At 53.0% G+C, this 20,664-nt stretch overlaps 8 protein-coding genes across 8 annotated transcripts; 6 read left to right on the plus strand and 2 right to left on the minus strand.

The window, feature by feature from the left end:
* The first annotated feature begins 504 nt into the window (after positions 1-504).
* On the plus strand, positions 505-2,072 carry COCSADRAFT_37064 (uncharacterized protein). Its single transcript, XM_007701668.1, has 2 exons — positions 505-1,256; positions 1,315-2,072. Exons 1-2 carry the CDS (start codon positions 873-875, stop codon positions 1,858-1,860), a joined length of 930 nt encoding a protein of 309 aa, XP_007699858.1. The 5' UTR covers positions 505-872; the 3' UTR covers positions 1,861-2,072.
* A 21-nt stretch (positions 2,073-2,093) lies between these two features.
* COCSADRAFT_143044 (uncharacterized protein) lies at positions 2,094-4,007 on the minus strand. Its single transcript, XM_007702064.1, has 2 exons — positions 3,591-4,007; positions 2,094-3,540 (listed from the first exon to the last, which is right to left on the minus strand). The coding sequence occupies exons 1-2, from the start codon at positions 3,941-3,943 to the stop codon at positions 2,139-2,141; spliced, it is 1,755 nt and encodes a 584-aa protein (XP_007700254.1). The 5' UTR covers positions 3,944-4,007; the 3' UTR covers positions 2,094-2,138.
* A 95-nt stretch (positions 4,008-4,102) lies between these two features.
* On the plus strand, positions 4,103-5,432 carry COCSADRAFT_143046 (uncharacterized protein). The gene is made up of 3 exons (XM_007702065.1): positions 4,103-4,196; positions 4,250-4,590; positions 4,653-5,432. Exons 1-3 carry the CDS (start codon positions 4,166-4,168, stop codon positions 5,151-5,153), a joined length of 873 nt encoding a protein of 290 aa, XP_007700255.1. The 5' UTR covers positions 4,103-4,165; the 3' UTR covers positions 5,154-5,432.
* Positions 5,433-5,770: 338 nt separating this feature from the next.
* COCSADRAFT_37068 (uncharacterized protein) lies at positions 5,771-8,535 on the minus strand. Its single transcript, XM_007701669.1, has one exon. The coding sequence runs from the start codon at positions 8,496-8,498 to the stop codon at positions 6,027-6,029; it is 2,472 nt and encodes an 823-aa protein (XP_007699859.1). The 5' UTR covers positions 8,499-8,535; the 3' UTR covers positions 5,771-6,026.
* A 138-nt stretch (positions 8,536-8,673) lies between these two features.
* On the plus strand, positions 8,674-10,389 carry COCSADRAFT_37069 (uncharacterized protein). The gene has a single exon (XM_007701670.1). The coding sequence runs from the start codon at positions 8,913-8,915 to the stop codon at positions 10,092-10,094; it is 1,182 nt and encodes a 393-aa protein (XP_007699860.1). The 5' UTR covers positions 8,674-8,912; the 3' UTR covers positions 10,095-10,389.
* A 1,533-nt stretch (positions 10,390-11,922) lies between these two features.
* Positions 11,923-15,063, plus strand: COCSADRAFT_325807 (uncharacterized protein). The gene is made up of 5 exons (XM_007702066.1): positions 11,923-12,804; positions 12,905-14,230; positions 14,277-14,376; positions 14,428-14,762; positions 14,820-15,063. Exons 1-5 carry the CDS (start codon positions 12,109-12,111, stop codon positions 14,922-14,924), a joined length of 2,562 nt encoding a protein of 853 aa, XP_007700256.1. The 5' UTR covers positions 11,923-12,108; the 3' UTR covers positions 14,925-15,063.
* A 695-nt stretch (positions 15,064-15,758) lies between these two features.
* Positions 15,759-18,510, plus strand: COCSADRAFT_190567 (uncharacterized protein). The gene is made up of 4 exons (XM_007702067.1): positions 15,759-16,092; positions 16,218-16,548; positions 16,598-17,218; positions 17,267-18,510. Exons 1-4 carry the CDS (start codon positions 16,003-16,005, stop codon positions 18,088-18,090), a joined length of 1,866 nt encoding a protein of 621 aa, XP_007700257.1. The 5' UTR covers positions 15,759-16,002; the 3' UTR covers positions 18,091-18,510.
* Positions 18,511-19,612: 1,102 nt separating this feature from the next.
* COCSADRAFT_357503 (uncharacterized protein) lies at positions 19,613-20,385 on the plus strand. Its single transcript, XM_007702068.1, has one exon. The coding sequence runs from the start codon at positions 19,706-19,708 to the stop codon at positions 20,258-20,260; it is 555 nt and encodes a 184-aa protein (XP_007700258.1). The 5' UTR covers positions 19,613-19,705; the 3' UTR covers positions 20,261-20,385.
* The last annotated feature ends 279 nt before the right edge of the window (positions 20,386-20,664 follow it).

Below are 20,664 nucleotides of genomic sequence, written 5' to 3' on the forward strand. Positions count from 1 at the left end.
AGAGACACAATACTTGCGCAAGTCCAATGCCTCCAATTGTTGAACTGAAACCTGGTTTTTTATAACACATGGACACAAAATTAGGAGGAGATCCGCGGAGGTATTACTATAGCAAAAAAGTCGACTCGGCTTATGATAGGAAGTCAGCCTTTGACCCCTGCCTCATGCTAGCCTAACAACGCACGTACCACGAGCCCCACATCCATCTCGAAGGTCATGAAACCTGAAAGAAGACTCCTTGACACACACTTTGCACCGAGCATCCGTCCGAGGGCAACAATACACGCCCTCATGACGCATTGGGCGGATCGTAATTAACTTCTACCAAGGCTGGGCTTCTTAGACCAAAGGCTAATACTTTGCACGCGGAAAGGGTGAGCACCGGGGCTAAAACAGTCGGTGACCTCGTGAGCCTAATCGATCTGCGTTTCGGATACTCGAGCTTCCATGGCACTAACACGGCTTTGTCGCGAAAGACTGCCCCAAGCACCCTCGCGGACACGCCTATGATTTGCGGTAGGGTACCGACTCCATCGGCGTCAGTGTTCCCGTAGGCTTGCGGTTGTCAACGTTTCCAGTCCAGAGCATCTTGAGGCACTTTTAGTGGCGCGGATTCATGCGTTGCCGAACGATGACAATCCTTCTTTAGAGCTCTCACTATCACGTTTTTTTCTTTCCCTCCGATATTAGTCTACGTGAATAACCTTGTTTTCCCCGGATACGACTTAACCCATCTTTCCTTTCGTACGTAGTAAGCGCTATATTCGGTCCTTCTACAAACTTTCGGTCAAGCAACGATGATAAGTACCTGTTTGGATCTCGCACTTTTGTGCCACCCTGTACTTGCACTCCTCACAATCCAACGGTCCAAGATGCAGACGCAGCAATCGTGGTGGCAGTATTTTCTGCTCAGTTTTCTGTCTTTACTGGCTATCCGCTATGCCAGCAGCGCTAGCACACCGTTGAATACCACTCTCGACGCAGTTGCCGCAATTACATGTCAATCGGAAGACCAGCCAAACCCAATTGCATCGACATATCCAAACAACGCTACTGGGGTCCTCAATGGCACAGTTTCAATCGTCCCTATCCCACTGGATCTCGCACGCCAACTGATTCCCTCACAATACCGCATCTTGGAACACGCATACCGCCACCTCCTCCCTGCATTCCCAAAAGACATGTACCCCGCCGTCGTCCAAGCCGTGCACGACCACGACATCCAATTCGCAGGCTTCAAAATCCCAGACTTCTCAGTAAGCTTAATTTCCTATACTATTGCTCACCTGACTGTCCCACTAACCCCCCAACCAGCGCGCAGGAATTGAATTCCCCTTCCTCGACCTCCTAGGCGACAACTCCACATCCTTCAAATGGGTTCCCTCCCTCTTAATGTCTGCCGACAACGCCGCCGCTATCCAAGGAGCACAGGCTTACGGCACAACTACCTACCCCTCTACCTTTGACCCCACATGCAACTCCTACCGTGCCGTCCCCAACGCCCCGAACCCTGGCACTACTTCCTACAGCGGCCGCAGTGTCGAGTCCGGGGCCGCGTGTGCAGACACACAATTCCACAGCACGACCGAGGCGCCGTACCCGCTGGGCTTCTTCGTCAACGTTACAAATCAGATTATTTTTGCAGATGGCAAATCGTGCGATAATATGATTCGCCTGTTTAACACGAGTTTGAGTACGGCGCCGAATCGTATTGAGAATGTAAAGGGATCTGTGCGTGCGAAGATGGAGCCGTTTAAGACAGAGCAGGTGTGGGATGGCGTTTACGGTATCAGATTTGCTTCTGCGTTCATTGAGAACAATTACCTCCCGTGTGAGAACTTTCGGGGCTACGGGGCGTAGGTTTCTGCTGAAAATCCGGAAAGGAAAGGGTAGGATAGGGTTTGTCAGTCCCCTACGACATGGCTGTCGTTATGATATGAGGGAATTCGGGAACAGGTGTTACTTTTTTAATGGTTAAGGGAGAAGTAAAAGGGATACCCGATTTGCAGTTGTTTTAGAGCATTGTAAATACATGCATACAATACCATCACCTACTTATTCATCATTTCGAGACATTTTTTCTATAAAAAAGAGACAAATCTTTACATATTCTTCTACAATATCTATCATCTGATTGTTTATTTAATACCTAGCAGACCCTTTAGTCTGAGTATCTTGCCCTGAATGATACCTTTTAGGCCACCCACCCCCGTGGCTGGCACCTCGTCAACACCCACAAAGCGCCTTACGAGCAAATTGAAAATGTTTCCAAAGCCCAATGCCATTACTGTGCTGGTAAGAATGATGACGTTGTACGGCATACTGAAATCGGGTGTTGGCAGGGGAAGAAGCAACGAGGTTGTGCGGATGTAGATGCCCTTGTTGTCGCCGGATGATGGGGACAGGACGCGGATGACAGCAGGAGCGACATCAAAGCCTCGGTTTGCATCTGGCGGGTACTCTGTGTACCGCAGAATGGCCTTTTCAAAGTCGTAGGTCAAGGTGAGCGTGGAGTCAGGTGGGATAACCATGCGTAGCTCGAGGTGAGTGCCTCGTTTGCGGTCAACTGCTGGTCGGTAATATGTCTCTTTGATGGGTGTTTGATCTGTAGTGTCAACATGAGCGCGTAGTGTGTGCAGATACGGCTTCATGAACCAGGGCAGAGACTCAAGGTAAACGACCTCGACTGCTTGTTGTTTGGATGGGTTTCGGATGACTGCCTGAATACTACCTCGCTCCTGACCGTGACCGTTGATGGATCTTGCAGCAAAAACGGGTGGATCTGGGCGAACCAAACCTGTCTTCATCTTCTGCTCAGGGAGAGCAAGGTCGAAATTCTGGCCTGTAGGAAGCTTGAAGCATCGGAGAGTGTCCGATGCCAGTTTTCTCTCTGTGAACTGGCCCTCTGTCTTCACTTCCATGATGCGTTCCGGTGGCATGTTGATACAAACATTGTGGGCCTCGTCTATGTTCTCATCTATCAACGGACAGGCGCCCCGGAGCGGCCTTCCGAAAACTTCCTCGAGGGTCCAGGGAAGCTCAGTGCCTTTGTTAAGGGGATAGCAAGTATCATGCGCGTTGTAGCCCTTGGAAGTGTCGCATTCCATTTGCTCGATGGGAAGAGGCCGTGGGATCGGATTATCTCTCGGGCGCTTCGCTCTCGCAATGTCCAAGACCATGTCCACGCTCTGCTCCATCTCTATGGAGCAAGTAGAGCTGCCCTCGCTACATGCAGGACGAACATCTACCGCCATGGTCTGGAATGCAGCATCAAACAGCTTGTGTCCATCAAGAAGACTGGAAACACCAGCCTTCCCCTTACAGGGTAGCAGTTTCAAGAAGGGAGTCAAGTTCTCAGTGCAGACAACTTCGTGAGGCAGGGTGCCGTGGAGCAGGTGGAGGTTGGATGAATTGCCATGCTGACCTTCTGGGTCAAAGGACATGACAGGGCGTATGGTTTTGGTGGCATCGATGAAATTTATCGAGGCGCAGAAGAGGCCAGACAAGGCATTGGTGAGTTTCAGCCATCGGGCAAATGCTCTGGAGACACGGTTAGCATTTGATGAGTGCTGTGTATATACGGGACATACTCCTCCTCAGTCGCTGCCTCGACCCACGCCCACAGCTCGACGCCCGTGCCTCCTTCTCGCGCCCCGTTCCATGGCCGCTGTCCCCAGTTGTCAGCATCCCATCTTCCGACGCTGAATCTCAAGTGCAGTTCCTTGGCATGCGCATGTTGTAGAATCTGGCCAAAGGAGCGCGGGAAATAGCGAAAGTTTTGTGCTTCAAAGGCAGCCGCACTTTCGTTGCTGCGGAAGTTGAAAGAGGCCAGAAGGGTGTTCTGTGGCAGGGGCCGAAGGAGGAGACGCTCACTGTAGTCGGAGCCTGCCGACACAAGTGTAATTAAGGCATTGAGTAACAGTATGGTGAAAGACGAGAGCATGGCAGCATGGTAGCGCTCTCTACGCGGACAGGATGGTGAGGGTGGTGAGGGTGGTGGTGATGAAGGGCGCCCCACATGTGATTGGTCAAGCGCAGTCCATGTAGACCAACCGTACTTGGCATTACCGCGGTCGCAGCGTCGCGATTTCTTTTGACCGTCACCTCACCTCAAGCTCTCCTCCACATCACGACAACAGGAAACTAATACTAGACAGATTACATTATGGCTGCAGCAGAGACGCGTAGGCTGCTCGGTATGCAAACCCAATCGTTCCTGAGAAAATACCAACCCTAACACACGATGTAGAGCAGCTCATGGGCGAACAGCTCATGAACGGAACCGACCAGCGCGCGCCCCAGCTCAGCATTACCGACCCCAAGGTCTGTCGCTCGTATCTAGTCGGCAACTGCCCGCACGATCTCTTCACCAACACCAAGAACGAACTGGGGCCCTGTCCCAAAGTCCACAATGAGGCGCTCAAGACCGAGTACCAGGAGGCCGACGCAGACCAGAAGCGCAAGTGGGGCTTCGAGTTTGACTACATGCGCGACATGCAGCATCACATTGACGCCTGTAATCGCAAGATAGATTCGGCCCAGCGCCGCCTAGAAAAGACGCCTGAAGAGATCCGGCAGACCAACGCTCTTGTCAGTAGCCTAGCCTGACCCCGTCGAGGAGTTTTGAATGTATACGCTAACAACCTGCGCAGCTCAAAGCAATCAACGAACTCACAAAGTCCATCGAATCCGGCATGCTGGAAATCAAGATAATGGGCGAGGAAGGCATGGTCAACATGGCCGTCCAGGAGTTCACCAAAGTCCGCTACAAGAAGGCCGAGAAGGAGGAACGCGAGCGCGAACTACGGGCCCTTTCCGACACGGGCGGCCCTTCGGGACACCAGAAACTCCAAGTGTGCGATGTATGCGGTGCATACCTCAGCCGTCTGGACAACGATCGTCGGTTAGCAGACCATTTCTACGGAAAGATGCATCTCGGCTACGCCCAGATGCGCAAGTCGTACGAGGCGCTGTCCAAGGAACTCAAGGACCGTGCGCCGCCTCGCAACTCGTATGCTCCCTCTGGCAGTGACATGGATCGAGGCAGTGGAGGCGGATGGGGTGGCGGTGGTGGCTACGGCGGAGGCGGCGGAGGCGGCGGCTACCGTGGCGGACGAGGAGGTCGTCGCGGCGGCAGAAGAGGAGGCTGGTAAAAGGAAAAAAACGGTGTCTCCCTTGTGTCTTCGGCGTTAAGGTGTGTCGACTTGAGATTCCCAAAAAACTGGTGCAGCTTACCACAGTATATTTTTATTGGTTCTTGTTTTTTTTGGGGGGCAGAGATGCGAAAGAGAAGGGAACAAAACACACGAAAACTACCGCGATTTGGGGCTGTTAGGGCTGTACAACAGGTTTAGCGACGTTTTACTGATGGTCCTCCCTCCCAGTGGAGCCCTGCTTGAGCTTGTCAATCTTCTCGAATTACATGTACGCTTACTTCCTTTTTTTCATCTTTCTTTCCAAGATGCAAACTTGATATGCTTCTAACCGTCATTCAAGGGATCAGTTGAGCGACTGCCGGACCCTTATACTGGATGCAAAGCATGCCGTCTGTTGTGCATTGTCACAGGTGCGTGGGTTCTGTTGTATCCTATGACTTGATTCTCCGATGTGATTCAAATGTTCGTTCATCTGTACAATCTGTAAAACGACAAGTATCCCGTGATATCGTAGTAGCATGGTAAGTTAAAACTTTTAGCCATTTATGAGAGATTGGGATGCTTGAAGAGTATGCAGTTGCATCACTGCTGCACACTCGTTCGATATGTAATTTCCTGCCTCATAGAAAAATATGTCTCCATATTCTCCTTGAACCTAGCTCATGATTCCTTGAACCATAAGCCATACGTTGTTCAAGTATATAAAAATTTAACATCCCTCATCTTTGATATAACTATAACTATATATATATATATATATACCATTCTTCAAGTCAAGCCTCGACGCTTCTCATATGGATTTAGTTTTCTCTCTTCTATTTCGTAAACTATACTTCAAAATGGGGTATATATCCCAACCTCCTGTCAACCTTACTCCTCCACGTCCTCATCATCAAACCCCAACCCATCCACGTGACCCAAAAACTCCAAATTGCCCTCTCCCGCCATGAGTGCATCGACGTCAATGCCGCCACTGGTAAGATACCTCGCACTAACCCCCGTATTAATCCTCTGGCTCAGCAACGCCTTCAGCTCAGCACGCAGCGCCTGCATCTCAGCTTTCGTCATCTGACTCGCCTCTCTCTCCTTCTTCTTGCGACCGGCACCACGACCCCGCTTGCCTTTCGCTTCCTTGTCGAATTCCTCGCTGTCGTAATCGACACCGAGGTCCTCAGCGGCCTGGCGGAGGACATCGTCGCCGCTGTTTTTCTTTTCCTTGGCGATGACGGTGTCAGCAAGGCGCTTGGAGATCGTGGCGCGGGGTTTGAGACGGGATACGATGCGGCGGTCGATGTCGAGGGTGCGGATGAAGAAGGATGTGTTTTTGGTCTTTGGGGCCGAGGCCGCGCGAGCGTGCACTTTGGCGATTAGACGCCGGACGCCAGCTACTTCTTCCGGCGCGCAGATGAGGATGCTAGCGCCTGAGGCGTTGGCGCGGGCTGTGCGGCCGGAGCGGTGCACGTAGGTGTCGGCTGCGCGGGGGAGGTGGTAGTGGATTACGAGTTCGACTTTGGGGATGTCGAGACCTCGAGCGGCGACGTCGGTGGCGACTAAGATGGATCCTGGTCGTTCTTTGAAGCGTTCGATTGAGCGTAGACGGGCTTTTTGTGGCATGTTGGAATGAAGTGGGAGGGCGGGAAGGTTCAAGTTGGTTAAGAATGGTGTTATGCGTCGAACGGCTGAGATGGAGTTTGTGAAGACGAGGGCGCGCTTCTTGGTGTAGAACATGAGAAGTGAGTATAGATATAGATCTTTTTCGGGCCCAGCGCATTCGATAAGACCTTCCTGAAGCTTACTGGCCATTTGTGAAGTCGGGTTGGCATCGATAAACTTGGGCTTCTCTTCACGGAATCGAAGCTTCTTCAAGAGATACTCCATGGACTGTTGTTGGTTCATCTGGTCACCACCAAATTTAGCCTTGCCGGCAAGTTTTCTCTGAAGATCCTTTCCAAAAGTTGCTGAGAAGACGAGTGTCTGGCGGTTGGCTTCGGGTGTTTCTGCTGGCTCTGCATTTTCATCTACTTCGTCGTCAGGCTCGAGTACCTTGAGGATATCGTCCATTTCCTTAAAGTGGCCCTGGCTTAACAGGCGATCAGCTTCATCGACAACCAAGAATTTGATCTGCTTGAATTTTGCGAGTAAGCCTTGGCCACTGCTGATGACTTCCCACAGCCGTCCTGGGGTTCCCACGACTATGTCTGCCTTTTCCAGTTGCCTACGCTGCTTCTGCACGGACAAACCACCCGTGATGGATGCAATGTACGGAGAGTCAAAGTCACCTTTTGCACAGAGCTTAACCAGATGTTCGTTGATCTGATGAGCAAGTTCTCGAGTTGGCGCGATGATGAGGGCGAGCGGAACCTTGTCTTTGGTGTCTTTTGGTGCTGCACGACCGGCGAGATATGACTCTATAATGGGAATACCAAAGGCGAGCGTCTTTCCTGAACCAGTTGAAGCCTTTCCGATGACATCTCTACCAGCTATAATCTCGGGTATAGTCGACGTTTGAATGTTGGTGGGTTTAGAAAACTTGAGCTTCGCCAATGCTCCGAGCATTTCCTCAGACAGGTCCAACTTTCCCCAAGCAGATACGTCTTCTTCGTCACTATCGTCCATTGGTTGATTTGCAAGTATATCGAAGGCGCCAGGGCCAAATGTCTCGCCGTCGTCAACACCTTCCGCATCGAATTGGTCGTCGTCATCATCATCGTCTTCGTCGTTGTCCGCTTTATCTTGTTCATTTGACTTGGCCATTTGCCCATTTGTCTTTTTCTGCTCCTGCTTCTTTAATTTCTCTTCCTTAAGTCTCTTGTTTTTCTCCTTCTTGGTCTCTTTCCTTGTCTCGGACTCTCCGTTCGTCGCAAGCGTGGGCGTTTCAGTCTCGATTTCCTCATCGCTAAAGCCTTCCCATTCCAACTCCTCATCTTCTCCCTGCACCTTGGGTTCCTTACCCTCATCTTCTTCAGACTCCTTGTCCTCATCTTTCTCGGCCTCTTGGGTTTCCCCGAAAGTTATCTTCTCAAGATGCCGAGCCTCGTCTTCCTCGCGCTGCCATGCCTCCTCGACATCACGCGCAACTTCGTCTTCTGTCTTTGTAGTTTCGAAATGGAAGGCGCCGGTAACAGGATCCTTTACAATTTCAACATCGTCGATTTCTTCGAGTCCGTAGAAGCCTTCGGTGTCCTCCAAACGATCAGGCATGGAAACAGCCTTCCATCCTAGCTCGTTGAGCTGCACTCTGCGTTTCGTCTTGGTAGGTAGAGGTTTAGGAAAGTCATCGACCTTCTGGCGTTTGTGCGCCTTGTGCGCCGCCTTCTTCGGGGCAGCATGGGCGCGTTTCATTGTGGCGCGGGGTTGCGATTGGAAGTGTTTGTACACGAGGGTCGAAGCATGCGATGGCCTCTGGAAACTTTTTTTTGGAGAACTGTCGGCGTTCGGGAGTCCGCCGCCCCACTTCGCCCTGCAGACTGTCTAGTCCGCACTTCACGTGCGACTCACTCCCGCATTGACTAAATTACGACCAGATTTGGGCAGCGGGAAAAAACATAGGAAGAAAGAGTAGGACCAGACTGCCAGGTACTTATCTAGTAATTGTATCGCAAACGACAATTGTCTTGCATCGAAGGCCTCAAAGTTACCGAGACAGCGGACAAGCAAATTCAAGAAAAACTGTACCACCAGTCATACGGACTGACTCGAAAATTCTCCAAGGCGGGGGAAGAACAAGTGGTGTGAATTGCCCCTCCAGAGCGAGCCATGGGAAAGTCGTCAAAAGACAAGCGAGATGCGTACTACCGACTGGCAAAAGAAGAAGGATGGCGGGCACGATCTGCATACAAGTTACTGCAACTAGACGAAGAATTCAATTTGTTTGAAGGCGTCACCCGAGTCGTGGATCTCTGTGCTGCACCAGGAAGCTGGAGCCAAGTGCTATCCCGTGTGCTCATTAAGGGAGAAAAATTTGGACGGGCGGGGTGGCAGGAGAAGCAGGCTTCGACACGGAACTATGTTTTGGGTGCGGACAAGAAGAAGGAAGATGGTCTGGAAGTAGAGAAAAAGGAACAGGATGCTGGAGTCAAGGAACAGAGACCAAATCCAAGAGAAGGAGTACGGATAGTTGCGATTGATTTGCAGCCCATGAGTCCGCTGGAAGGTGTAACGACAATGCGCGCAGATATTACGCATCCTTCAACAATACCCCTTATGCTCAAGGCGCTCGATCCCGATACATACGACCCCAAGGCCACGAGCGGCTCCTCACCTGTGGACCTGGTGATTTCCGATGGGGCGCCCGACGTCACTGGTCTCCACGACCTCGACATTTACGTGCAGAGCCAGCTCCTGTGGGCAGCGCTCAACCTGGCCCTGTGCGTGCTCAAGCCCGGCGGCAAGTTTGTGGCCAAGATCTTCAGAGGTAAAGACGTCGATTTGCTGTTTGCACAGCTGAAGATTGTGTTTGAGCGGGTGCGCGTGGCCAAGCCGAGGAGTAGTCGGGCGAGCAGCATAGAAGCGTTTGTCGTGTGCGAGGGCTTCTGTCCTCCCAAAGGGTTCACGGCCAGTCTGGACAAACCGCTTGGCGCGGGCACGCAGCTGCCCACACCACGAGCACCCGCTCCGTGCGATGCGCCCAGACCAGAAAGCAGGGTCTCGCGAAAAGTCAGGGACGACGGGGCAATCGAGATTGACCTTGGCGACGAGAGCGAAGACCAGGATGATATGGAAGAAGGAGGTCAGCGGTGGATAGCGCCGTTTCTGGCATGTGGTGACTTGTCGGCTTACGACTCTGATGCTACATATCATTTGCCCAAGGACAGAGTCAGTCTGGACCCTGTGCAGCCTCCTACAGCGCCGCCGTACAAGAGAGCGCTGGAGATGCGAAAATTGGCCGGGGGTGCATACGGGAAGACAAAGGGTAGGGCTGAGCAGACAGCATCGTAATTGAGATTGAGGAGGCGGTACTTGGACTGCCGTAACAAGGATGCATGTTTCATTTCTGCCATGACATGACTTGAGGGGCTAGTGGATAATCATCGTTCGGCATAGATATGTTTGTTGCATACGTATAGACTACATGGTGGCACAATGTAAGCAATATCCATCTATGCTATACTCGATGTTTTAGCGTTTGGTCAGTGTGCGTTTGGAGACTTGGGGTGGTATGTAAGCAAGTATACAAATACCTTGCACCCTAGCGCTGTAGAGGCGTTGTGTAAGTATGTATCAGGTGCATGGGCGTGGCGCTATCCTTGCATGTTATGTAGTAGTATTCTGATGAACCGGTTCACACATGGACACAGCTACATGTGGCATTGCCGTCTAGGCTCAAAAGGGGGATTAGACTGCAAGGCACCGTGTTCTCTGTCGGGCCAGAGGTGCTAATTTCTCACATGTGGCACGCAGCGCGCAGGCAGTTGGCTCGTTGTGCGCCATGATGCGCAAGAAGCAAAGAAAGCAAAATGTCACTGTTTGACGATCGTCAGCATGGGGTGGGAAGCGGGTGTCTCAGATATGTGCAGCGGGATTGGCCCAGCCGTGGAGGAGCAGGTGGTGTAATTAGGCAATTTGCGTGCGCAGTCGGGCTTGTACGGGACAGGCAATTGGCATGGCAAAGTCAATGTGGTGTGGTCCCAGGACAGTGGTCGGCAGAACGTTTTTCTTTTCTGGTGCAGCGGTAGCGTGCGATGGCGACGGGAGATGGACCGTAGCCGCGAGGGGAGGGGTATGCTTGTTGGGCGAGGCTTGATTTTGCACAGGGCATTCCAGCTCGTCTCACACTGTACACGGGCTTCTGGAAGGCGCCAATCGAGCGAGTTGGCGAGGGTGGTGCCGCCACGCAGCGGGCGCGAGTGCGAGGGCTAGTTGTTGAATGACGCTGTGCTCGCAACGTCTGGATAGTCGCTACGGGCTGCATGTGCATCCATATGGTGATAACACACATGCGGGCCGAGCCTGCTGCTGGATGTGTTGTTTTTGGGCGGTGGGCAGCTGGGGGGCAGAGGCATCGGGGTGCTGTGCTGGGTGCAAGCGCGCCCTGCATCCGTAAGGGCGGATGCGTGCATGGCGCGTTTCACCAGGCCCGGTGTTTGGATCTCTGGTGCAGTGGTGATGGCATGTTATACGTCGACGGAGGTAGCGCGAAGTGGGGGAGGGTGAAAGGAGGGAGTTGGTGTGGGAGCGGTGGGCTGGCCTAGGCGGCTCCTGTACAGGACAGGCACGGCGCATCGCTCGTCTTGCAGCAGCGCCATATAGTACTTACTGTACAGCGCTCTGGCGGCCGAGTGCTCGTATTGCGTCGTGGTGAGCTACTGCAGCCGGCGTGGGCTGCGTGCTGGCTCGGGCCTGCTATCTGTCAAACGCGGACGCTGCACGAGGAGGCGGTGGAGGCGGCTCTACTTGCTCGCTGGAAATGAGAGGAAAGGCCGACTGAAACTCATTTTGGGCATGCATGGTGGTCTTCGCCTGGGTGGAGATTGCGGCAGTCTGGAGGCTAGCAAGGACATGGACATGGCCGACCCTCTCGCGGCAAAAGCACACGCTCAGTCGCTGTCCATCCAGCCCATGCACTCTCCGAGACTCCATCTTTCTTCTGCTGCCCGCCTGTAGCTGGAGTCGTAGCTAGAATCGCAGCTAGCTGGAGCTGTGGTTGTCGTCGCTGCTGCTGCTACTGCTACTACTCCTCCTCCTCCTCCTGCTGCTGCTGCTGCTGCTGCATGTCCCGTAGCCGTCCACCGTGCATCGTCGCCCATTTCGCCCAATCCGCCTGGCCGTCCCCAGCCCGCAGTCGACTTCCTCGTCTCCCTCGTAGTCGTCGTCGTCGTCCTCTCCATCCTCATCACCACCACCACGCCCACCGCCCTCGTCCGGCCGCGGCCACAGTGAAACCCCCTCAAACTCCAAGCCCGCATTGCGCCAGTCGCCGTCCGCGCCGCAGCCAGTGGGCGCAGCCGGCAACATGGAAGAAAAGCCGTCGTCGAGGCGGCTGGTCAAGAAGGAGCGCCATCCCCCAATCGCTTATCTGAACAACAAGTCGACCACGTTGAAGCGTGCCCCGAGTGCTGCATCCTACTTTGCACCCCATCAAGGCCTTGGCACGGGCTCAGCGGCCTCGCTCTCGCCTGCTACCACACCGGGAGCCTCGTCACTCCGCCGCAGCCCCTCGCTGACGCCCGTCCACGAGTACCAGAACCACGCGCATGTCGACCATCTGGCCCACTACCAGCTCCCGCCTTCGGTTGCCCACCTGCCCCCGGCCGCCGTCGGTCAGCCCTTCAACAGCATCGTCGAAGAGGCCCTCAACGCATCCAACGCCAACGCACCACGTAGGCCCGCTGGCCCACAGCACTCGCACACCGACCAACCTGCCCGCTACTTGCGACAGTCGCGCTCCTTCACCTCCAACATGGACTCGACCACCCCACCCTCGACCGGCCAGCCCAAGACCAACCGCTACAGCGATGGCGGCTCCGGCTCCCAGCCCATCATCGACACGGCAAAGAAGCGTCTGTCTGGCGGCGCAAAGAAAAAGGGCACCTTCTCCACTTTCATGAGCAGCATGCTGGGCTCCCCGCGCCGCCCGACCATCTCGACACCCACCAACCCCATGCACGTCACCCACGTTAGCATCGACAACCAGACGGGCGAGTATACGGTGCGTGCCCCCCCCTCCCCTCCTCTTCTCCAGAGCTACTCCACCTTTGCCCAACCCCAACCCAACCCTCGAATCCCTCGCTCGCTAACACTGCACATAGGGCCTCCCCAAGGAATGGCAGCGCATGCTGCAGCAGAATGGCATCTCCCAGGAAGAGCAGAAGCAGCATCCCCAGGCCGTTGTCGATGTGGTCAACTTCTACAAGGACAATGCCGAGAAGAACGAGGACGATACCATCTGGGACAAGATGGGCCCCGCGCACACTCAGGCATACGCTTACCAGGCTAACATTGCCCAAAACAACAATAGCACCACTCCCACCTCCGCTTCCGCCAACAACAACAACAATACCGCAAACTACGGTGCTGCCCAACCACTCAGCCCCCCGCAGAGCCCTCGCTTTCCACGGAACGACCAGTCTAGCTTCGAGAACCCCCGCGCTCCCCCGCCAATTCCTCGCAGCCTCACCTCGCCCGCCTCCAACCTGCCTCAGACTAATGTAGCAGCCCTCGTACCGAACCGTCCAGCTCCCAAGCCCCCAGGTGCTTCTTCAGGCTCTACTGTTGCTCCCCCGTCCAGACCCCCTCCCCCGGCCCCAGGCCCGAATGCCACGCAACAAACGACCCCTCGCCAGGAGTACGACCTTCCTCAGACCGCCTATGCTGCGCCCGCCCCCTCTGCGAGCCCCAGTGGCTCGTCGTCGTCACGCAGTCGAGCAAATACAACGGGAGGAACACCGCCGCGTTTCGACTCTCCAGCTGGTCCGCCCACCATCTCCCCCGCGCAGCAGTACCAGCAACAGCAGCAACAAGCAATGGCAATGGCTTCTTTCCAACAGCCCAAGGCGCCCCTCAGTAGGAGCGTTAGCCAGAGAGCCCCTCAGCCGGCACATGCGCCCCCACCAGCCCCTGTGCATGTACAGCCCACGCCTCAGCAGGTGTTCGCGCAACAATCGGATCCCCAGAATATCCCGTTGCCATCGCAACAAGCGCAGCAGCCGCAGCCCGCTCGTGTAGGCCCAGCCCCACGGGCGCGCCAAAGGCCTCGACAAAGCCAGGGACCCGATATCGTTGCAAAGCTCAATGCCATCTGTACCAATGCCGACCCGAGAGAGAGATACCGCAACCTCAGCAAGATTGGTCAAGGTGCTTCCGGGGGTGTTTTCATGGCATTCGAGGTCCACACCAACAAATGCGTGGCTATTAAGCAGATGAATCTGGAGCAGCAGCCCAAGAAAGACTTGATTATCAACGAAATCCTAGTCATGAAAGACAGCAAGCACAAGAACATTGTCAACTTTATGGATAGTTTTTTGCTGAGGGGCGATCTTTGGGTAGTCATGGAGTACATGGAGGGCGGAAGCTTGACAGATGTGGTCACTTTCAACATCATGTCAGAGGGTCAAATAGCCGCTGTGTGCAGAGAGGTGAGTACGCGTGCCCGGTTCCCAAGCTCTGAGCTAATTCTGGCAGACATTGCACGGCCTGCAGCATCTACACTCCAAGGGCGTCATCCACCGAGACATCAAATCCGACAACATTTTGCTTTCTCAAGAAGGAAACATCAAGCTAAGTAAGTGACAAGTTCAGATTGACATGTGACATGCTCTAACATGCCACACAGCCGATTTTGGATTTTGCGCTCAGATCAACGAGAGCCATAACAAGCGTACCACCATGGTGGGCACCCCGTACTGGATGGCCCCTGAGGTTGTCACGCGCAAGGAGTATGGCCGGAAGGTCGATATCTGGTCACTTGGTATTATGGCTATCGAGATGATTGAGGGAGAGCCGCCATACCTGAATGAAAGCCCCCTGCGCGCGCTCTGGCTTATCGCAACCAATGGAACACCCACGATCAAGGAAGAACACGCATTGTCACCGGTGTTCCGCGACTTCCTAGCCTTTTCGCTTAAGGTTGACCCGGACAAGCGAGCTAGTGCTCACGATCTCTTAGTGGTGAGTCGGGCGAACCAGACAAAAAAAAAGGTCAAACAACAGCTGACTTGTTAATAGCACCCCTTCATTCAAACTGCTGAGCCTTTGAGCACACTAGCGCCATTGGTGCAGTCGGCAAGGAAGGCAAGAGCAGAAGAGAGGCGGAAGAAGGGTGGCATGTGAAGTTTCGTTTTGGTAAAGAGTGTTTTTAACACCGGCACTTAGGTACGCTTGTTTTACAGAACAACGGTCACAGTTCGCCCAGTACGAATGCGAACTCGTTCACCAACTGGCATGGCAAGACAGCAGAATTGTAAAGCGACTCGATGGCGCCGGGCAAACAACGGACGCTTGGGGTTATACTTCGCAGTACACGCCACCAAACCGAGTGGCTGCATTCCAAACGATCAAGTTTGCCGTTATAGCCGAGCCAGGGCAGTACGTTGGCTTTAGAGTCGGTATGCAAAGGTCGAAGCCTCATACTGCTTTTCTTCACTTGGAGCCCCGTGGATCGTCTTGGACCGAGTCAGCAATCCTTTCCGTCTTGTTTCAGCCGTTGTGTCTTAGGCAAGCACTACCTGTTGTCGTGTTTTTCAAAAGAAAAAAAGAGTCGAGTATCGATGCAGGCACGCATCGAGGGAGTCATTATGTCACATTTGTTTGTGCTTCATGGGACGGATGCCATTATACGATTATTTATACACCATTTGCAATTTTTAGTGTCTATACGTTTTGGGAAGGGGCTACAGTCTTGTCACCTTGCGGCATCCTCGGCATACAAGAAAAAGCCGAATACATTCTATAGTTTTCTGTAAATGCAGTTGTCTGAAAAGTCATCATGGTTGCTGTGGAATTGAATGCAGTAGTAGTTTGCCGCATGAAGACTGCGGCCCGTGACCGAGTGGCTGAGTAGGTAACCGCCACAGTGTTCGTCATCAACCCCCCGCTAAACTGCTTGGGCGGCGGCGCACGCCTGTCGGGCGGATAGCTCCAAGCCTCAAGCCTCTCAGCATACGACAGCGCGTTCACATGAGCTTTACCTTCTAGACCTCTACCTACAAAAACTGAGCATACAGACCTATTTCTTTTTCGATCCTCAAGGACGCCAGCACACGCTAATCTTCTAGACTCGCCCAGCGGACCCTGTACTGCATTGCGCTTACTACCGCCCGTCGTCTGACCCGCTTCAAGGCAACATCCGCACTTGAACATCGTCCATACTTCAGGCCCAACAACTCTCAAAGCGACGGGGTAAACTGCCATGTTTCGCGGACAGTCGAATATTTTCGATGATGTCGTGGTCAAGGCTACAGACGAGAACCTCACGAGTGAGAACTGGGAATACATTTTGGTACGAGCACAACCCACGTCATGGGGTTGACGGCAAGGTCGACAGCCCGCGCGCTAATGAGCCTATGCTGCAACCACATGTCTCGATGCTTTGGATACTTGCAGAATACTGACTCGCCCTTGTAGGATGTATGCGACAAGGTCGGATCCTCCGACACAGGCGCAAAAGATGCAGTTGCTGCCATGATTAGGCGGTTGGCACACCGGAACGCTAACGTACAACTCTATACCCTTGAGCTTGCAAATGCTTTGAGCCAGAACTGCGGAGCCCAAATGCACAAAGAGCTTGCCTCACGAAGCTTCACCGAGGCGTTGCTAAGGCTCGCAAACGACCGCAACACACACCAGCAAGTCAAGGCCAAGATCCTGGAGCGCATGGCAGAATGGACCGAAATGTTTTCCCATGACCCAGATCTCGGAATCATGTCAAGCGCATATATGAGGCTAAAGTCACAGAGTACGTTGGCTCCATAGCAGTTGAATGGTGCGGTGCTTACACAGATTAGATCCCAACCTCCGCGCACCCTCGAAGCCACAAAAGACACAGATTTCGGATGCCGAGCGCCAGAAGGAGGAGGAGGAACTACAGATGGCTCTTGCTATGTCGATAAGAGAGTCTAAAGGCGCAGCTCCAACGGCCGCCAGTTCCAACAACCCTCAGCAAAGCGGATCCGGATCCAGCGCCCAACGAGAACAACCAGCGCAGCCTGTGCCTCAAGGCACAACCGCCGCAACTGTGTCGCGAGTACGGGCGCTCTTCGATTTCCAGCCGTCAGAACCCGGTGAACTACAGTTCCGCAAGGGCGACATCATCGCTGTGCTCGAATCGGTATACAAGGACTGGTGGAAGGGATCGCTACGTGGACAGACTGGTATTTTCCCGCTCAACTACGTGGAGAAGTTGCAAGACCCGACGCGCGAGGAACTTGAACGGGAAGCACAGAATGAAGCCGAGGTGTTTGCGCAAATAAGGAATGTAGAGAAGCTGCTTGCCCTGTTGAGCACCAGCTCGCAACCTGGTGGTGGTGATGCGCGAGATAATGAGGAGATTACAGAACTCTATCACTCGACCCTAGCTATCCGGCCAAAGCTGATTGAGCTCATTGGCAAGTACTCTCAGAAGAAAGGTATGTTCAGTAGGCACCCACAGACACTTCGGAGATTAACCGTATTAGATGACTTTACACAATTGAATGAAAAGTTCATCAAGGCTCGTCGAGACTACGAATCAATGCTAGAGGCATCCATGTCGCAGCCACAGCAACCCCCATACGGTGGTCGTCCCGCTTATGGCGCATACAATGCCCCTCCCCCCTCAAATTATCCGGCGTACCCACCAACATCCTCTACACCGCACCAAGATCCGGGTCGTTTCAACTACGGCGGGCCACCTCCTGCACAACATGCACCCCCGTCTCAGGCCCCATCGACAGGCCCTGCCTTCTTCATGGTGCCTCCTGGAGAGCAACGGACGCAGCAAACCCCGCAACCGGGACTACCATCTGATCCTTACTCACTACCACCAGGCAGAGTGCCTGTTGGCGGCCGACCACTAAGCTATGGACCTCAGGAATTATCGACAGCGCATTACGATTCACCTGTAGACAACCGAAACTCTTTCCACGGCCCTAGCCAGTCTCAAGGTCCTTCAGCACCACAGGGATACGACTATCCGCCTGCACAGCAAGGAAACGGTTATCCTCCACAACAAGGCCCTCCACAAGGCCAGCAGAATCCTTACGAGCAACTGACGTCGCCGCCTCCACAGGGGCCGCCACAGGGACCGCCACATGATCAGCATGCGCCAGAATCGCATTCACAGCAGCCACCTCAACAAGGACATGGTTATCCACCTGCACAACCTGGATACGCCCCGCCAGCCCCACCGGGAACTGCTTCTAGTCCTGCGCCACAAGGGTACCTTCCGTATCGACCAGGAGGGCAAGTGCCGAGTGCGCCGCCCGTAGGAGGAGATGATGCTTCTGGCTTTTACCGATAGAAGCGACCTTTGAGGGACTGGTGGATCGGGACATCGTGTAGTTGTAAAGTGTTGCACTAGGTATTATTAGTGGATGGAGTTAGTGTGGCCTCGAGAATGAAGATACCATGGAATCTTTTGTAAGATATTTTTGGACAAGTTGCATGTGCTCGATTAGTTTGACCGCGAGGAAAGGGAAAAAAAGAGAGTTGCTAGAGATTGCCGTTTTCCTCATTGTCTTTTGCTAAAAAGTGGGAAATTTGGGGATTCTTTGTCTACCATTGTTTTTGTAATTTCAACAAAGGCCGATCGATATCAGTAGTTTTGGTTTCAATTTTATCTTGTTTCCCCCGGCAAACAATCATTGTTTATTCTTTCTGCCCTTTTTTCCGCACTTTTTCTTTCTTACGTATTGCAAATCAGGGATTGGTAACGGTAATGTTAGTAGGACACATGGTGTTTTCTGTATGACTGGCTCTCCCCTTGGTGCGACAAGCCATTAGCGGGATGGGGAAAGATTTGCTCTAGCAAAAAAGTTGAGTGAGTGAGAAGGAAGCAGTATCCATGTTGTTATTCATGAACTTTGTTTTATTCAGAAAAAAAAGGTTCTATTGAGGACTCATTCTGGTATCTTTGAATACAACTTCGAGTGTATACGAACGTATATATGGCTTTCTTTCCTCCCTTTTCTAACCCAGACTTTTCGCAATTATTTACCTCTACATACATATTAATTACTTGAACCATAGCTTTACAAATGCAGCTTCAGATTTTCTACATGCTCCTGTTCTCGCTCTTGCACTTCATCTCCGCCTCCCCAATACCAAAACTCACACCTTGCCCTTCCTCCCCCCTCCCCACCCTCCCCCAATACCGCCTCGCCTACACCACATACTGCACGGGCCACTTCTCGCCCTCCCGCTCGCTGTCTCCCAACGAAAAAGTCGTCTTTACCTACCGTCTCACTGACGCGCAGGGAAAGCCTGTGTACTGGGTGCTGAGTGCGGTGTGGGAGCAAGGCAGGTTTCTGGGGGGAGGAAGTATGGAGGTGAGAGCGGGGACGTGTTTGGAGTGGTTTAGAGGGGGGGAGGCGGAGGCGGCGTGTAAGACGGGGGTGAAGGGGTGGAACGGGAGGAGGGGGGGTGTGAGGGTTGAGTCAAGGAGGTGGGGAGGGGGGTGAAGATGGAAGTGGGGTTTTGTTTTTGAGGGGTTTGTATGGGATACATATTTTTTTAATGAGGGTGGGCTTATTTCTTACTTTAGTGAGGGCTGCGGGGGACAGGAGGAGTGATGGTTTCTGAGTATCCTAAAGTTTCGTCAGACTCGATGTATTGGGTGCTATTTTCAGCTGACTTGAGAAGAGAGATACTAGTAGTAGCAACTATCAGGTGTTAATTGCTCAGCCGCTAGCTTCCATTGTTTGTGGGGTATGTAACGTGATGGCATTATATTTCTTTGTGTCTGCGTGGCTTTGCTGCACCTTTGTCGAGTCCCGAATACGGAGAGGAGAGATGCGCAGTATTTCACAATGAAGAACTGTATCATGGATTTTAATATATGAGAGACTAGATTCCATATGTATATCAATTGATTCCAACTCTCCCTACAAAACGCACATCTGGAAGAACAGTCAACAATGTACATGCTCAAGCATGCCATGATCCTTAGATGGGCACTCCTCACACTAGCCTCACCCCTACAAATCCCTTTCACAGCACCATCAAAAGAACCATTAGGTCTCTCCACCCGCGCAAACCCCTTCGCCTGTCCCGCCAACAAACTCCACAACCCCACCGTTACGGAATGGAACTGGGCCCTAAACACCTACTGCTCGCACCACACCCCCGCCAGAATAGCCAGCGACTCACCCCTAGTCTTCACCTACCAGCTGACCGCCTTCGACAAGAAACCCATCAAATGGGTCTTCAAAGTGTGGATCGATGACGAGATGCGCGAGGTGAGGGGCGGAGTGGGTAAGCCGACCAAGTACTCGTTCGAACTTGATAAGGAATTGTGTAAGAGGAAGTTTATGGATATGGTTACGGAGGGGAAGGGTGGGGGGATGCCCAAGGTAGTTTGTGAGGTGGGGAAGGAGAAGTTGTTTCGTGGGGGGAGTTATAGGGATTGGGTGGTTAAGGAGCGTTATGGGGAGGCGGTTTGGGAGTCGAGGCAGCTTAAGGGGGATAAGTAAATTCTTCTGTTCTTTTTTTGTTGGCTAATTGGTACTTCTGTCGATCGTTGTGTTTTCCACTGTTTTTTTATTTATTATCTTTTCATGAGTGCGATTGGTATCTAGAAAGCCGGTATTTTAATAGCTGTATGTTAGTAGTTTCTTATGACTGAATGAGAAGCACTTTTAACGCATGTAAAATTATATGCAGTCGAGTGACGGGAGACGTTGATGGCGCAGGAGACGAGAATGCGGAGGTTAGCGGTTATGGACTAGCGCAGCCTACTGTGAGGCTTGCCGGGGTTGGTAGTGGTGGGGAATCGGGAAGCAGGGGTCCAAGTAAGTTCGAGGACATTCTGGACAGGCGGCCACTTGTGCTGCGAAGACACGACAGCAATTGCATCCATTGAGCCCCGCCCGTATAG

This window comes from Bipolaris sorokiniana (genome assembly GCF_000338995.1).
Source record: "Bipolaris sorokiniana ND90Pr unplaced genomic scaffold COCSAscaffold_7, whole genome shotgun sequence".
Classification (NCBI taxonomy): domain Eukaryota; kingdom Fungi; phylum Ascomycota; class Dothideomycetes; order Pleosporales; family Pleosporaceae; genus Bipolaris; species Bipolaris sorokiniana.

What these genes read in the sequence shown, in the direction of transcription:
- COCSADRAFT_37064 (XM_007701668.1), top strand. Translation starts at nt 873, where the DNA reads ATGCAGACGCAGCAATCGTGGTGGCAGTATTTTCTGCTCAGTTTTCTG. An exon ending in TCAAAATCCCAGACTTCTCA is followed by an intron (nt 1,257 to 1,314) that starts GTAAGCTTAATT and finishes CCCCCCAACCAG; the next exon opens with CGCGCAGGAATTGAATTCCC.
- COCSADRAFT_143044 (XM_007702064.1), bottom strand. Translation starts at nt 3,943, where the DNA reads ATGCTCTCGTCTTTCACCATACTGTTACTCAATGCCTTAATTACACTT. An exon ending in GAGGCAGCGACTGAGGAGGA is followed by an intron (nt 3,541 to 3,590) that starts GTATGTCCCGTA and finishes CCGTGTCTCCAG; the next exon opens with AGCATTTGCCCGATGGCTGA.
- COCSADRAFT_143046 (XM_007702065.1), top strand. Translation starts at nt 4,166, where the DNA reads ATGGCTGCAGCAGAGACGCGTAGGCTGCTCG. An exon ending in AGAGACGCGTAGGCTGCTCG is followed by an intron (nt 4,197 to 4,249) that starts GTATGCAAACCC and finishes CACACGATGTAG; the next exon opens with AGCAGCTCATGGGCGAACAG. An exon ending in TCCGGCAGACCAACGCTCTT is followed by an intron (nt 4,591 to 4,652) that starts GTCAGTAGCCTA and finishes CAACCTGCGCAG; the next exon opens with CTCAAAGCAATCAACGAACT.
- COCSADRAFT_37068 (XM_007701669.1), bottom strand. Translation starts at nt 8,498, where the DNA reads ATGAAACGCGCCCATGCTGCCCCGAAGAAGGCGGCGCACAAGGCGCAC.
- COCSADRAFT_37069 (XM_007701670.1), top strand. Translation starts at nt 8,913, where the DNA reads ATGGGAAAGTCGTCAAAAGACAAGCGAGATGCGTACTACCGACTGGCA.
- COCSADRAFT_325807 (XM_007702066.1), top strand. Translation starts at nt 12,109, where the DNA reads ATGGAAGAAAAGCCGTCGTCGAGGCGGCTGGTCAAGAAGGAGCGCCAT. An exon ending in ACCAGACGGGCGAGTATACG is followed by an intron (nt 12,805 to 12,904) that starts GTGCGTGCCCCC and finishes CACTGCACATAG; the next exon opens with GGCCTCCCCAAGGAATGGCA. An exon ending in TAGCCGCTGTGTGCAGAGAG is followed by an intron (nt 14,231 to 14,276) that starts GTGAGTACGCGT and finishes TAATTCTGGCAG; the next exon opens with ACATTGCACGGCCTGCAGCA.
- COCSADRAFT_190567 (XM_007702067.1), top strand. Translation starts at nt 16,003, where the DNA reads ATGTTTCGCGGACAGTCGAATATTTTCGATGATGTCGTGGTCAAGGCT. An exon ending in AGAACTGGGAATACATTTTG is followed by an intron (nt 16,093 to 16,217) that starts GTACGAGCACAA and finishes TCGCCCTTGTAG; the next exon opens with GATGTATGCGACAAGGTCGG. An exon ending in CAAGTACTCTCAGAAGAAAG is followed by an intron (nt 17,219 to 17,266) that starts GTATGTTCAGTA and finishes TAACCGTATTAG; the next exon opens with ATGACTTTACACAATTGAAT.
- COCSADRAFT_357503 (XM_007702068.1), top strand. Translation starts at nt 19,706, where the DNA reads ATGTACATGCTCAAGCATGCCATGATCCTTAGATGGGCACTCCTCACA.